The following is a 12,943-nucleotide window of genomic DNA, read 5'->3' as shown; positions in this document are numbered from 1 at the left end:
TTCCCAATCTTGGGATCCACACGAGAAGTTGCGTAAGGACGGAGTAGGAATTGGCGATGCCGCTGCCATCGGAGTGTGCTCATAGGTAGGTCGACACGGATGTCAGCCGCTTGTTCGAGATCTTCTCTCCTTTCGGTCGTGACGGAATCATAGCAAAGCGTAAAGAGCGATTCGAATGTGGGTCTGTAAACGAGGTAATTGCCATGCGCTCTAGAAAGATGGTGATTCGTGATTCTACCAACTATCCATGGCATCTTCCATAGCCCGTTAGATCTTCGTCGTCTTTAAAAAAGTCATCCTATCCGAAATGATTTTGATAACTGGGTCCTCTGGCTTCCGGTTCTTCAAGGCAAGATCTAACGGCGTCTTCCCGGAACTCGTTCTCGTGAGAAGACTGGCGTCAACCTTTCCTTCGTCAAGTAGCCATTGGACAGTCCGCAGTGTCACCCGATCGCGCACTGCAACATAGTGCAGTAGCGTTTCCCCCCGGTAATTCGCTGCGTTTGGATTGATTAACCCCGTATCATGTAGATATCGGGCCACCTCCAACTTGTTTCCATCGATGGCCGAGAAGAATGGGGTGTCTTCGGCCAAAGTTTGCGATTCTATGTCGACCTTTTGTGTCTCGACAAGGTATTTAACTATCTCAACCCGCCCCATTACCACTGCACTTCGTAAAACCGAACTTGGCCGCTCCGAAGCATCCAATTCAATATCGACCTTGCCTGTTTCGATCAGGAGCTTAAAAATATCGACGTTGCCGCAAAATGCGGCATGACGGAGAGCCGTGTTCCCCAAAAAGTCCTTGGCTCCAAGATGAACTCTATTCGTTCCTATCAGATCGCGGACAGCGGCTTTGTTTTCGCAGTTCACAGCGATTTGGAGTGGGAACATATGGCTCTTGTTGGGACCTGCTTTTTTGTTGAGTCTCAGCCCACCTTGCGCGAGGAGATACTTGAGAAACTCTTCGTCGCCTCCTAGGATGGCATAGAAAAGTGGCGAGTAACCGTAGCTATCCTCGAGGTTCAAATTAGTCTGCCGATCAAATTAGCATGCCTAATACTTTGGTATACCGAGCAGGAGTTCGCTGACTTTTTCAGTTCCTTCCAAAAGCTCAAAGATCCTGATCAGACCAAAATATGCTGCAAGATGTACTCCACGGACATCTCGAGGGGGCGGCCTCCAATAGAATAATTTGAAAGCAAACTTGCTCTTGTCCAGGAGTACATGGAATGATGAAGAGCGATTATATCCTCTGTCGGTAAGGAAGCTGAGTGTATCCTGGTCCGGGGGATGTATGTATTTCGCGTGATAACCCCAATTGCAAGCGGCGTAGTCGTATAGCGGATTTTCGCTGGTGACAAGTTCCTTGACCATTTCCGAGAATCGATACCCTCGAAATTGGGAGATCATGTGCTTTTCTTTCGTGTCCAGATGTAACCGCTCTAGATGTTCCTCAAACGTGAACTGAAATCTATCATAAGAAAGATACGCAACGCAAGATGTCGATAAGAGCCTCTGTGCTTCGGGCATCCATCGTCCCTTCGTCCTCTCGAAATATTCCTGGGTCGTGTAGTGGACCAAACGAATAATCTGACTCTCCTCATCAATCGTGACTAGACCAGCACATGCTGAGACAACATCCTCCAGCTCAGGAATGTTGTCTTCGTCTAGTTCAGTCGTTCCTCTCTCCACGGCGAGAGCGTGTTGCAGCTCCATGGTTTTGAGTGGTCGCCGAGCGCACACTATCCAAGAAAGCGCGTCTATTGCGAGTGACTTTTGGTCTTCGAGCTGTCGATCGATACGCTCCATGGCCTTTTCATACGCAACGTCATACGCCTCGGAACCGCTGGAAAGTTTGCAAAGTGCTTCTCTGACAGCTTTGGCTGAGCGTTTGCCTTGTAGTGAATCCAAATGAAATTGCGCCAATAAAAACCTTGTAGATCGGAATCAGTCAAGCGCAATTCCATAAGTTGGTAGGTGACTCGTGTTGCATACATTCCTTGGACAGCTTGAACGATAGTAGTCTTGATTTGGTCCTGCAGGTCTTCGTTCTTTCTCACCGCTAAGGGAAGCTTCGAGATTTGTCCATCCAAAAACTTCATCACATCTCCATCAACAGCCCGTATTTCGATGTGGGGTGTGCCGTCGAAGTAGCGCTCGACTTCTGGTATGTGCCTAGAAGTTGCAAAAATGTTGACACATGATGTTTCTTGCAAATTCAATATAGCTTCGAGTAACATATTTCGATTATCGTCGAGTTCATCCAGGGCGTCGATGACAATGTACACTCTGCTGAATTGGAGTACCACAGCTTTGAGACAATGTATTATGTCTTGTCTCGACGCCGAAGATATCTCGTATTCGTAGGTCTTCTCTACTATTCCGCACTCTGCTGGCGTCGTGCAATAAAGTTGCTTCAATATACTGGCAAGCAAGTCACGGGGCGTTTGCTCATCGTGTCGTCGGAAATTGCAAAACATGAAGCTAACCTCAACCAACGAGTTTCCCTCAAACCGGCGTTTTAAATGCTCGATGACGATCGACGAAAGCATGGTCTTCCCAGCACCTGGCATTCCGGGACAGAAAAGTGTTCTTCGATCTCCATGGACCCAGGCTTCGAACTCTGGGGATTCAAGAAGCCATTTTCCAGTTCCCTCTTGTCTCCTATCGAGGTTGTCAATCTGCTGCGCTGTGAAGTCGATCGACGTTATTCGATCCAAGATCCGCCTTCTGCTTTCGTCTAAATCTCTTCCGGCAAGAATCTTCTTCAAAGACTGGACTTCGAGGTTGGTTTTCACCGCAAGTGTAGTATTGTCGATCGAGATCATGCTGTTGATCACTTGGCATCGACGCTGAAGGTTCTCAATTGCCGACTGCGTCATTTCGCCAGAGAACATCGCCTTGAATCGTTGCCAGCCGAAGCGGCTTCCCTCAATCTGTTTCTGTAGGCCCTTGAGAACACGTGCGAGTTCTTCCTGACAAGCAGAGAGAAGGCTTTCATCGTCGGGACTGGAAAGTGTCGTAAGGTTAGACAGCACCGCAGAATGCTGTCCCTCGAAGGCTGCAATAAAGTCGGGGTTCTGGATCAGAAGGCTTGAAGTTTCCGAGAGTGTTTTGTACAGCCCATCCATCTCATTCTTGAATTTCTTGGCGTCTTCTGGAGCATCACGCCAGCTCAGGCCAAGTTTCGAGCACGTGGTGACGATCTGAGCCACCACGCTGATGATGCCGATGATCCCTGACGGATCCATATCGACAGCTTCGACGCAATCAGTGATGGTAGAAAGGAGTGGGAAATGGCTATGAAAAGTGGTTGGAAAAGGGTGATGTGGAATGAGGGGGAAACCAACGTTGAAAGCCATCGACCACAGGCTCTGGAATCCAAATCTCATTATAAATGGCGCAGGCTCAAAATCTGCCTACGCATGTAGTTCGTACATTTCACAGCTCCAACTAGCCAATCATTCCTGCTAAGACTCATCAAGTCGTATGGGGTCAGCTAGGTGTGGCCTTTTTGTTGGCCATCTGACCATTTCTGTCTGCCTGATTCGCCCTGGAAGCGCTCGCAGTCCAGGTAGCTACCCGATTGGTTGATATGCTTTCTGCCCTTGTGTAATTTGACTGATGCAGTGCTTTGGTTCGATCGTAGTAACTAAACTGATCACCTAAAGCTCGTTTCGCAGCTCTTCACACAACTACCACGCTGTGTGGCCCCCATCTACACGGACATCAGACCCGGTCATAAAACTGCTGGAATCGCTGAGCAGAAAGGTGATGGGACCTCTGTACTCATGCGCCTCACTCAATCTCATCAACATATTGCCGTTGGTCCATTCTCTCTCTATATCAGGATTGCTGAGTGGTTCTTCCGTCATTCGTGTACGGATGGACCCAGGCGAGATTGAGTTCACACGAATGAGTGGTATATCTGCGCGGCTGCCCCATTCAGCAGCAAGAGAACGAGCCATTTGAACAACCGCCGATTTTGAGGAATTGTACGCCACAGTATCAACACCCTGAAAGTTCGGTTAGAGTCTTCGTATGCTTTTGCCATCCCATCAACTTACCTTATTGCTCCCATGAGCACTCATGCTCGTAATAAGAACAATACTTCCAGCTGATCCTTGTCTCTGAATCTCCTGGGCCGCAGCTTGTGCGCAGATGAGCGTTCCAATGACGTTGATGTCCATGATACTTCTCGCAGTGTTGATCGGGAAGTCGATGGATGGCGCGTCACCTGAAATGCCTGCACAGGCGACTAAGCCTCTAAAGGGGAATCGTGTCTTCTTCATGGACTCCGCGAAGACAAACTTGACGTTTTCTGCGTCCGTGATATCGCACCTGTAGTACCATGCTTGTGTTCCGTGACTCTTGGACACGTTCAACACACGACCTAGTCAGGATAAATATTCAGCGTAGTCCAGAAGCCAACATGGTCCAGAAGTCTTTGCGTAAGCTTGCTCCAAGGCTCTTCGAGAGGGCTCTCTTGTCGGTCAATGCATATGACATCGCCGCCACTTTCAAGTACTGAGCGAGCAACTTCTAATCCCATGGAACCTCCTCCGCCGGTGACTACGGGTATTAGAATGTTTAGGTATATGAGGAAACATGGCTGTGCACACTCAATATAGTCCGCTCATCAAGCCTGAAGAGCTCGTTCACTGACATTTTCGGGTCACCCACTGATGGCTTGGCTTCTCTAACGCTCGACGACATCGTGATCCACGGAGAAAGACGACTGATGATTACTTGTCAAACTTGTGTTCGGCCGTGCAACAGGGGTTGTATCAATGTATTCGGGGAAATAATAGGCCAAATAAAGGTCTGCTAGAAGGTTGGTGCCTCGCCCTTATTAGTGTTGAGATCAGAAATGCGAGGATGATGATTTCCGGTTAGACTTCAGCAGAAGTCTGCTCCCCCGCATTTGCGTCCCGGTTGCCCGCAGTCTGCAGATTTACTTCCGTCGTATCATTCGACGCTTTAGCACGTTATTTTCTGCAAAATGCAACGGCCTTGATCAGTCACATGCATTCCATAGATGTGGATGTTGGCCATGCAACCAAATTCGAGCCTTGTTAATGAAGACCTCGGACGTAAATCAGTAATGCGTCAGGATGAGTTATCTTCAGCGCGCTTCCGAATATTATCCTATTCTCTGCTTTCTCCTTACCCACACCTCTTTATCTCTACTTTCTATATCTGGAACATCCTCTCCTATTGGTGTTGAACCTATTGATGCTGTGTCGCGCAACTGAACCTCCCAGATACCCAGCTTATATCGCGCGCGGTCTGCCATTCCAGAATGTAGATCAAACGACCATCCATGCTTCGGACATGTCAAACCTGCGCTCAAGACGATCCCGAAATCTTCGATGTCAAACGGTGTCCCATGTGAAAGCGGATACGAAGAATGCGGGCATTTCTGATGAAATTAGAACTTACTCTGATCACAAAAGCCCATGGTCATGGAACGAAAAGACTCACATGGTCGACGGCGTGAAACTTGCCCTTGAACTTGAAAACCAGTACTTGATCTTTCAGATCACCCTCAAGCTCAGCGTAACTGAGAACATCAGGGGCCAAGAGTATCTCTGTGCTCCGCGAAGGATCCGATTTCCGCACTTGAAAGACCTTGCAACCAGCTTTCAGATCTGTACCGCAGAAACGGAGATCTGATAGGTTGCTTTCATCGGTCCCGAGATCAGGGAATGACGAGTCGAGGCCTGCAAAGAACCACCCTGCTGAGGACCGCGACCGCCCTCCAAAGGCATTCATCCCTCGTCAATTCAGACAAGAGAGCTGATGGGCGTGAGTTCCGACTACGCTGATTGGTGCTTGTCGGGATCGCGAAATTAGCGGTGGTCCCGTGAACTTTGTCGTGGTCATCGCGTCAAGATTGATTCCTTTGATGATTTTCGAAAGGTCACGTGTTGATGCACGTGAGTGGAACCGTCATGTTCTAGTCCGCTGGAGTCTCGCAGTTGGCGATGCATCAAATTCAGGTGCTCTTCCAGAGGCAATCTCACTGTTTTGATTTCTCATTAGGTTGATTCTTACAGCAATGATATTTCTGTGTATGTTTTGATGGATCTCTTTCTTTCTTCATGTGCCCAAATCGACTGTGGATCCGTGAAAGAGAAGCAAATTGATTTTGTCTTCCCTGACCAAAGATCTAGATCTCATCTAGAGTCTGTAGTAGTCTCAGCAGAAGCGACAGAGGTATTACCTTGCCCAGAATTATTGGCATGAGTCTTCTGGCTTGAGTGCTTGGTTGCTTGGATCTATTGGGGATATGCTTAGCCAAGTTCGAGAGCCTGGCAGCTCGCCGAACCTACCATTTCCGGCGGCCCGGCCCTTTGCTGAAGAGTAAGCATATCCTCTTTCCACGTGGGTACAATATGTTTATTGAACTAAGATAAAGTCTAACAAGGCCTAGACTCATGGCAGTTTGTCAAGGTAACGTAATGAGGAAAGGAGAAGAGGTGTCTTGCTGGAGACAGCTGTGGCTGTATATCTAGACTCCTTCCGCTCAAGGGTAAGCCACCACATTAGAGCCTTCCAGATACCAGGGCACAGAGATTGGGTGCTTCTGGGGCGTTGAACAGTACCAGGAACGATGATGTGGGAATCTAAAGATCTCCATTGCGTGAATGCACCGTCTGATTAAATGGTCAATCGACAAGGACATAGTTGTTGTTAAATTGACTGGTCCTCACGTTCTGTTGAGATACATCCCTGCTTACTGTTTCTATCATGATCTAGCAACATGGGGGTGATAGACAAAGAGCGTCGAGCATACCTGTCCGGGACGGTGGTGTCTTGGCAATCTCGGCTCTGGTAAGCGATTACAACCCGACCCGAAAGCCGCCTCAAACGATTCCTCCAGTACCATGTACTTGGTCATGTAAGTAGAATATCCAACGTGGCTAGAACTGCATGCCACGTCTAGATTCAATATCATTGCCGCACACTTTCCTTTTGAGTTAACTCCCGCAACGCATGGCTCGCAACATGACGCGTTCTGGTGCTCGTTACCCGACTTCTCGGAGTTCTTGGCACGGGTACAGGTGCCATGGGCGAAAGGGCCGCTTTGTGTCGAAGCCTCAAGGCTTATCGTGGTATCCTCCCTTATGGGATCTGCGGTCGATTGAGTCCTTGACAGCAAAAGGGACATTGCTGATTCGTCGCTTTGCGAAGTACGAGTACGGGCCTAGCTAGATGCAAGTGAGACTAATATAGGTCCCAGACTCCCGGGACGTCGATCGGCCTGGCCGTTTAGCCCGGAATGTCTGACTGGTATCAGCAGAGACACATGGCATGGCGCCTAGCTACCACCTCCCTTGCCCGCGTTGAGATTCTTCATGGCTGAACGCGGCATAGTTTATGGCCGCGCCAGGACAGGGCGATCCCGCGCACCCCACATTCGGGATGTCAACCGTATGCCACGATGAAGGATGATGTGTCTTAACCCATTTTGTATAATGCAAAGCGAGATGCTAAAGAATCAAAGGGCTGTAAGGGCTGTTAAGTCCTGTCTAGAGCACTTTCACCCTCTGGATTAATCCTAACGTCCAAGATTAGATCCGATATCAAGGGCATATGTTTTGGAGGGCTCCACGTGTCTCATTTTATTCTCTTACGGCCGTCGTGCGCTTGGCTGGATGATCACAGACGCAAGCGGTAATTCCTTATTCAACCGCTCACGGAATGCCTCGATGCATAAGTACAACCTCCCGCGCCTTAAAATCTCAACGTCTTCTCCAAGCATCCGAGCTGTCTCATCTGGCATCCGCCCTCGATCCCTAGTGCCTTCGTCCTCAAACTCTCACATCGGCATCATGTCTTCGACTCATCTTCCGAACGGCTACAAGTCGTTCGGCCCGAAGGCCAACTGTACTCTCGAGGTATGCCCGCTGGAGGCCAGTCTCCTACGTTATCGCCCATCGGTGCCAGTCAACGGAACGTTCATCGGACTCTTTGCTCTGGCCATGATCATACATACAATCCAGGGTCTTCGATCCAAGAACTGGGGGTTCATGGCCAGCATGATTGGTGGATGTCTGCTCGAGATTGTTGGCTATGTTGGAAGACTGATTCTCAACGACAACCCCTTTTCATTTGGCGGGTTTCTTCTGCAGATTAGTAAGTCTCATCCACTTCCTGATGGCATGGCTCGGTCTAACCTCCTCTTGCTACAGTCTGCATTACTGTCGGTCCAGTCTTCTTCTGTGCTGCGATCTATGTTATGCTTTCCAAAGTGTAAGTCCAGCCCGCGAATACCAACAATTATCCAGTGACGAAGGATTCCGACTTACTTTGGGAACGCAGAATTATCCACCTCGATCGATCGATCTCCAGGTTCAACCCGAGATTATGCTACTTCGTCTTCATTCCGTGCGACATCGTATCCCTCATTCTACAAGCAACCGGTGGTGCTTTATCCAGCATTGCAAGTGACAAGGCGGCTGTGCAAAGGGGCGTCAATGTCTCGTTGGCCGGGCTCATCTTCCAAGTTGTCTGCCTAGTCGCCTTTTGTGCCCTCTTCGCGGACTACCTCATCATCTGCATGAGGACAAATGCTCGACAACGCATGACGAAAAACATGAAGATATTCCTGGCATTTCTCTTCATCTCTACCACCCTGATACTGGTACGATGCTCTTACCGTATTGAGGAACTGAAGGAGGGATACTTCAGCCCAATGTTTCGCGATCAACCTTTGTTCATTGGACTTGAATCTTCGTGAGTCTTTCTAAATCTGGGATATTACTCGATAGTCTCGCTAATTCGCGTCGTAGTGTCATGGTAGTTGCAGTATTCTGCCTGGTTATCGGGAATCCTGCGATTGGCTTCAGCACAACCGGAGAGAGAAAGGAATCGACCGCGTCAGAGGCATTCGATCACCTCCCATCGCGTCAGGATAGCATGCCCATGCAGATGAGCGGCAGGAAAGACACACTGACAGGCTCGATCAATGTATGAAACGAATGATGCCTACGAAGAGCGTCCGCTGTACTGTTTATTCACAAAGATACCAGAACTTTTAACTTTGCCCAGTTCTTTCTTGATTAGATCCATTTCAACATAGTTTCCTAAAGTACTTTTGTACCCTTTTGCGGTATGTTTCGGCATCCACCAGGTCATAGTGACTCTATTCTGGCGGGCTTTTGTTCATGTGATTTCCAGAGGTATAAATAGGTAACCTCTGTCGCTAGTGTTACTCAACCGAAAATGCATCGAGGAGGCGTTCCGTCATGGATGGTATTAGACGTTCATCTTCCTGCTCGGTGCACTGGACGCCGGGGTCTGTGGAGTTCCATCCCCATCTTGGCTCGTTGTCGGCGCGACGTCCACCACAGGGAGCCCACATCTTGTGCATGAGGGTTCATTCGCGGATTCGCAACCGCATCTTCCCGAGCTGGAAAACGATTAGCGCTGGGCTTTCTGCAGAGGTTTTGGCATGGCCCCCTTACAATCGCGTGATAGCCAGCGCATACCACAGCGCCATAAGAGTCAAGCCCACTGCGGTGGAAATGCCGAACCACATCAGAAAGACCGAGGTTTCGGGATCCATCTTGAATGATATAGTCTCGGTTGCTCGCTTTGATGATTGATTTTCTCATTTGGGAGGTCTTAAGATGATTTTGAGTGCGGCGCTGGTGTGCTCGTGTCTACAAACTTTTTCGTTCTGCTTCGATGGGTCGGGTGGCGGACCTTTAGAAGTTGAGCGTCACTGATCGTGGGAAACTACTTTTTATTAGACACAGGCTGCAGACTACAAGGTGCCACGAAAGTTCAAAGTTCAAGCCTCATGGCTGGCGACCCTGAGGACCTGCAGCCAACACTGATAGAACCCTTTTGATCGGCCGAAGTCTCGTAGTGAAGTTAAAGAAGCACAGCTGTGACTACCGCGTTACTGAACCACAAAGAAAGAATTTGATTCAGATCATTTCATGCCGCCAAACTCACGGAGAATGTTCAGCAAGACTCCCAACTTTTCTGGGAAGCGACTTTGTGAAGTACATTCATTCTGCGGAGCACTTTGACGGGCATTAGAGCTAGGAGCTCCCAGTAACCCCCCATTCGTCACTCAAGAGATCCGTCAAATGCAGCAGGTTAAAGACGTCATCATGTGTATCAATACGCATTCTTTACTAAAGCAATACTTGACATGTTTTATGACTCAGCATACTGGAGCTTTACACTGACTCCATCTCTGGGAGCCATAGTAAAGTGGATGTCTTTTCTCGGCTCGCCTTGTGGCCCTATCCATTCCATACTCTTGAACCTTTGAATGAGCCTGACCAAGAGATACGCAGATTCCGTGAGGGCGAATTGTTCTGAAGCAAGTTAGCATTCTACTCCAACAACGTAATCTATAATTGTCAGCGAGTATGGAGCAACTTACGTCCCAAGCAGATCCTTGGGCCACCACTGAACGGGATGTAGTTCCAGTCCAGTCGGACACCCTCCCACCGCTCCGGCTTGAACTCCATCGCATCCGCCCAGACATCCGAGCGCCGATGTAGCAGATACGGTACAAAGGTGACCGTCTGTCCCTTCTTGACCACGATAGGCGACAACCCATCGGCTCCGCCACCTCTCGGCAAGACCGTATCCCGTGCCGCATACCGGCTGTTAAGAGGCACAACATTGTACACTCTCAACGTCTCCCGTAGCACGAATTGAAGATATTTTGACGACTTGAGCTTCGCAAAGTCGATGCCCTCAGGCTTCTCAGAGTACTCCCCAAACTCCGCCACCACCTCAGCCCGAAGCTTCTCAAACACGGCCGGGTTCCGCGCAAGTATCATCAACACCCACGAAAGCAGCGTCGCCGTGGTATCCCGACCCGCCATCAGCAAGCCGAGGATCTGGTCCCGCAGCTCCCCGCGGTCCCGCGTCTGCTCTACGAGGGTATCCAGCAAGCTGAACTTGTCCGCCGACGGTTTCGCGCGCTTGAGAGCCAGCTGGACGTAGTGGTCGACGTATCGGCGGATGAAGTCAATAGACTTGTTGCCCACGCTGCTGGGTGCTAACCAGTACAGCCCCTGCAGCCGAGCGCGCATGGCGATGTACATTTGCGCCTCGTGGAAGGCCGAGGCAAACGACATGTCGCTTCCTGCCTGGTCGGCTGCCATAGCCGTCATCGCACTTGTCGATGACGACGTCTTGCCCAGAGCAGCGGCCGTTTGTGAGTCGACGGTTTCGCCGAAGAGGAAGCCGGTTGCCGTGTCGAGTGTGAAGCGGAAGATCAAGGGCATGATATCGACAGAAATGGCACCGTCGCTTGTCTGTTTTCCAACGAGAGGGAGAGCCCGGAACAGAGCTTGCACGGCACGCTCCGTACCCTCGAGGTCGTTGATGTTCTCCCGCGAGAACTGAGGTCGGAATAACGATCTCGAGTGCTCCCAGAAGGGGCCGTCGTGGGTGAAGATGTTGTCACCCTCCAGCGGCTTGAACTGGGCAATTCTGCGCGGGCCGAGCTCAAAGTCGCGGAACTTTGTCGCGAGGATGGCCTGTATGTTGACTGGGTCGATGGTGTTCACTTCGGCTGGGCCGAAGAAGCCCGTGGTGCTGAAGGTGTCGCCGCACCTTTTGAACTTTTGGGCAATGACATCGTCGAGAATGTCGCCGCCGCTGCGCACCACCTTGAGGGTGCGCCAGACATAGTCGATGCCGAAGGGTAGTTTCGAGGAGTAGTGCTTAGGAAAGGTTGCACCGTTTGCCTTGGCAAAGAGAAGAAGGCGGCGACGGGCAAGAAAAGTTGAGACAATGTAGTAGATCACGAACGCCGGAAGCGCGAATAGCACTATTGGCGAGGAGAGCAGCGCCATGATGGAAAGTTGTCTGGCGCCCAATGTCGTCAGATGCAGATTTTGAACAAATCTGTCACACACCGTACCAACGAGCCGGACCCCCAACGAGATATATATCCCTCTCACGATGCCTGTCAAAATGGCGGCAAGGATTGGCACTAGACTAGTCGTGCAAGGAAGAGGTGGGTTTAACCCCCGTTATCGACCATGATCGCTGTCGCACTGGCCTCCACTAGAACCCCAGCTCTCTGAAGTTTCCGAACTGACGAATCGTAGCACTTGCTACTGCGATTACCCGGCGCGGAGATCGTGGGCAATAAGAAGTCCGTCTCTACCCCCATTGTTATACAACTCAGGTATGCTTTCGTTCTCGTTTTCGCGTTTCACAAGTCGTAGTACTGATGGAGACACATGAATGCCAAGGGAGGAATAATCGTTGACCTTGTGTTTGTGTTGTATCGGCCGACGACAACCTGGACAAACTTCATCTACAGGAAAAGCATATGCCCCACCAAATGCTGTTTGCCTGACTTATCATAGTTGAAGTTCATAGCTTAGGTCCCCGAAGTGATATCATGCCTCGGTCGGCAAAGCTCAATTTTGTGACAACCTTTCGGCGCCGGGATCTGAGCTGCTGGCGCGTGTCTTGGTTCGGACTCCAAAGGCCTAGAGCTCGGACTGCGTGGGGTAGCGGTCTAGATTTATGGAACCCCCACAAAGTAGGTTCGTGATGTTGATTCATCATGGTCCACACGAGATGCAAAACATGACTCGATGTTGATAGAGATGTCCGTCTGCTGAGGTTGCGTCTATCTGCACCTGAACCAATGTCTTGGATTAATGGTTCTTTCACGTCGAGACGAAATAAGGTTCTGACCATCAAGTCCGAGGAAGGGTAGCATTTAGCGGTGTAGCATCGCTTCAGAGTTCGCGCCCTAGGAACGACCGACGCTCTACGACTCCGAGCAAAACTACTCTTGTATTTTTTGTGAACTGCAATAATCAAATATTCATTCGCCGCATCATGCGTGAAGACTTCGAATTCATGTGCCAGCATAAGAGAGACTCCTACGCACAGCGTGTGGCTTGCTGTTTACCTCTTTTCAATTGCGTCTGTCGGT

At 49.9% G+C, this 12,943-nt stretch overlaps 5 protein-coding genes across 5 annotated transcripts; 1 reads left to right on the top strand and 4 right to left on the bottom strand.

The window, feature by feature from the left end:
- Positions 1–267: 267 nt before the first annotated feature.
- BDZ83DRAFT_752239 (uncharacterized protein) lies at positions 268–3,254 on the bottom strand (the record flags this gene model as incomplete). The annotated part of the gene is made up of 4 exons (XM_060514170.1): positions 268–458; positions 687–1,035; positions 1,093–1,936; positions 1,999–3,254. The coding sequence occupies 4 exons, from the start codon at positions 3,252–3,254 to the stop codon at positions 268–270; spliced, it is 2,640 nt and encodes an 879-aa protein (XP_060364910.1).
- Positions 3,255–3,698: 444 nt separating this feature from the next.
- Positions 3,699–4,719, bottom strand: BDZ83DRAFT_577682 (dehydrogenase with different specificitie; the record flags this gene model as incomplete). Its single annotated transcript, XM_060505045.1, has 4 exons — positions 3,699–4,019; positions 4,071–4,373; positions 4,436–4,575; positions 4,626–4,719. 4 exons carry the CDS (start codon positions 4,717–4,719, stop codon positions 3,699–3,701), a joined length of 858 nt encoding a protein of 285 aa, XP_060364909.1.
- Positions 4,720–5,146: 427 nt separating this feature from the next.
- BDZ83DRAFT_577610 (Rieske domain-containing protein) lies at positions 5,147–5,778 on the bottom strand (the record flags this gene model as incomplete). The annotated part of the gene is made up of 2 exons (XM_060505035.1): positions 5,147–5,425; positions 5,488–5,778. 2 exons carry the CDS (start codon positions 5,776–5,778, stop codon positions 5,147–5,149), a joined length of 570 nt encoding a protein of 189 aa, XP_060364908.1.
- Positions 5,779–7,841: 2,063 nt separating this feature from the next.
- On the top strand, positions 7,842–8,985 carry BDZ83DRAFT_752237 (parasitic phase-specific protein PSP-1; the record flags this gene model as incomplete). The annotated part of the gene is made up of 4 exons (XM_060514169.1): positions 7,842–8,145; positions 8,202–8,262; positions 8,332–8,745; positions 8,802–8,985. 4 exons carry the CDS (start codon positions 7,842–7,844, stop codon positions 8,983–8,985), a joined length of 963 nt encoding a protein of 320 aa, XP_060364907.1.
- A 1,194-nt stretch (positions 8,986–10,179) lies between these two features.
- Positions 10,180–11,840, bottom strand: BDZ83DRAFT_719606 (cytochrome P450; the record flags this gene model as incomplete). Its single annotated transcript, XM_060512195.1, has 2 exons — positions 10,180–10,343; positions 10,412–11,840. The coding sequence occupies 2 exons, from the start codon at positions 11,838–11,840 to the stop codon at positions 10,180–10,182; spliced, it is 1,593 nt and encodes a 530-aa protein (XP_060364906.1).
- Positions 11,841–12,943: the final 1,103 nt, after the last annotated feature.

The sequence above is a fragment of the Colletotrichum acutatum genome (genome assembly GCF_030867785.1).
Source record: "Colletotrichum acutatum strain CBS 112980 chromosome Unknown BDZ83scaffold_47, whole genome shotgun sequence".
In the NCBI taxonomy this organism is placed as follows: domain Eukaryota; kingdom Fungi; phylum Ascomycota; class Sordariomycetes; order Glomerellales; family Glomerellaceae; genus Colletotrichum; species Colletotrichum acutatum.
This window is presented reverse-complemented; position numbering and strand designations above follow the sequence as displayed.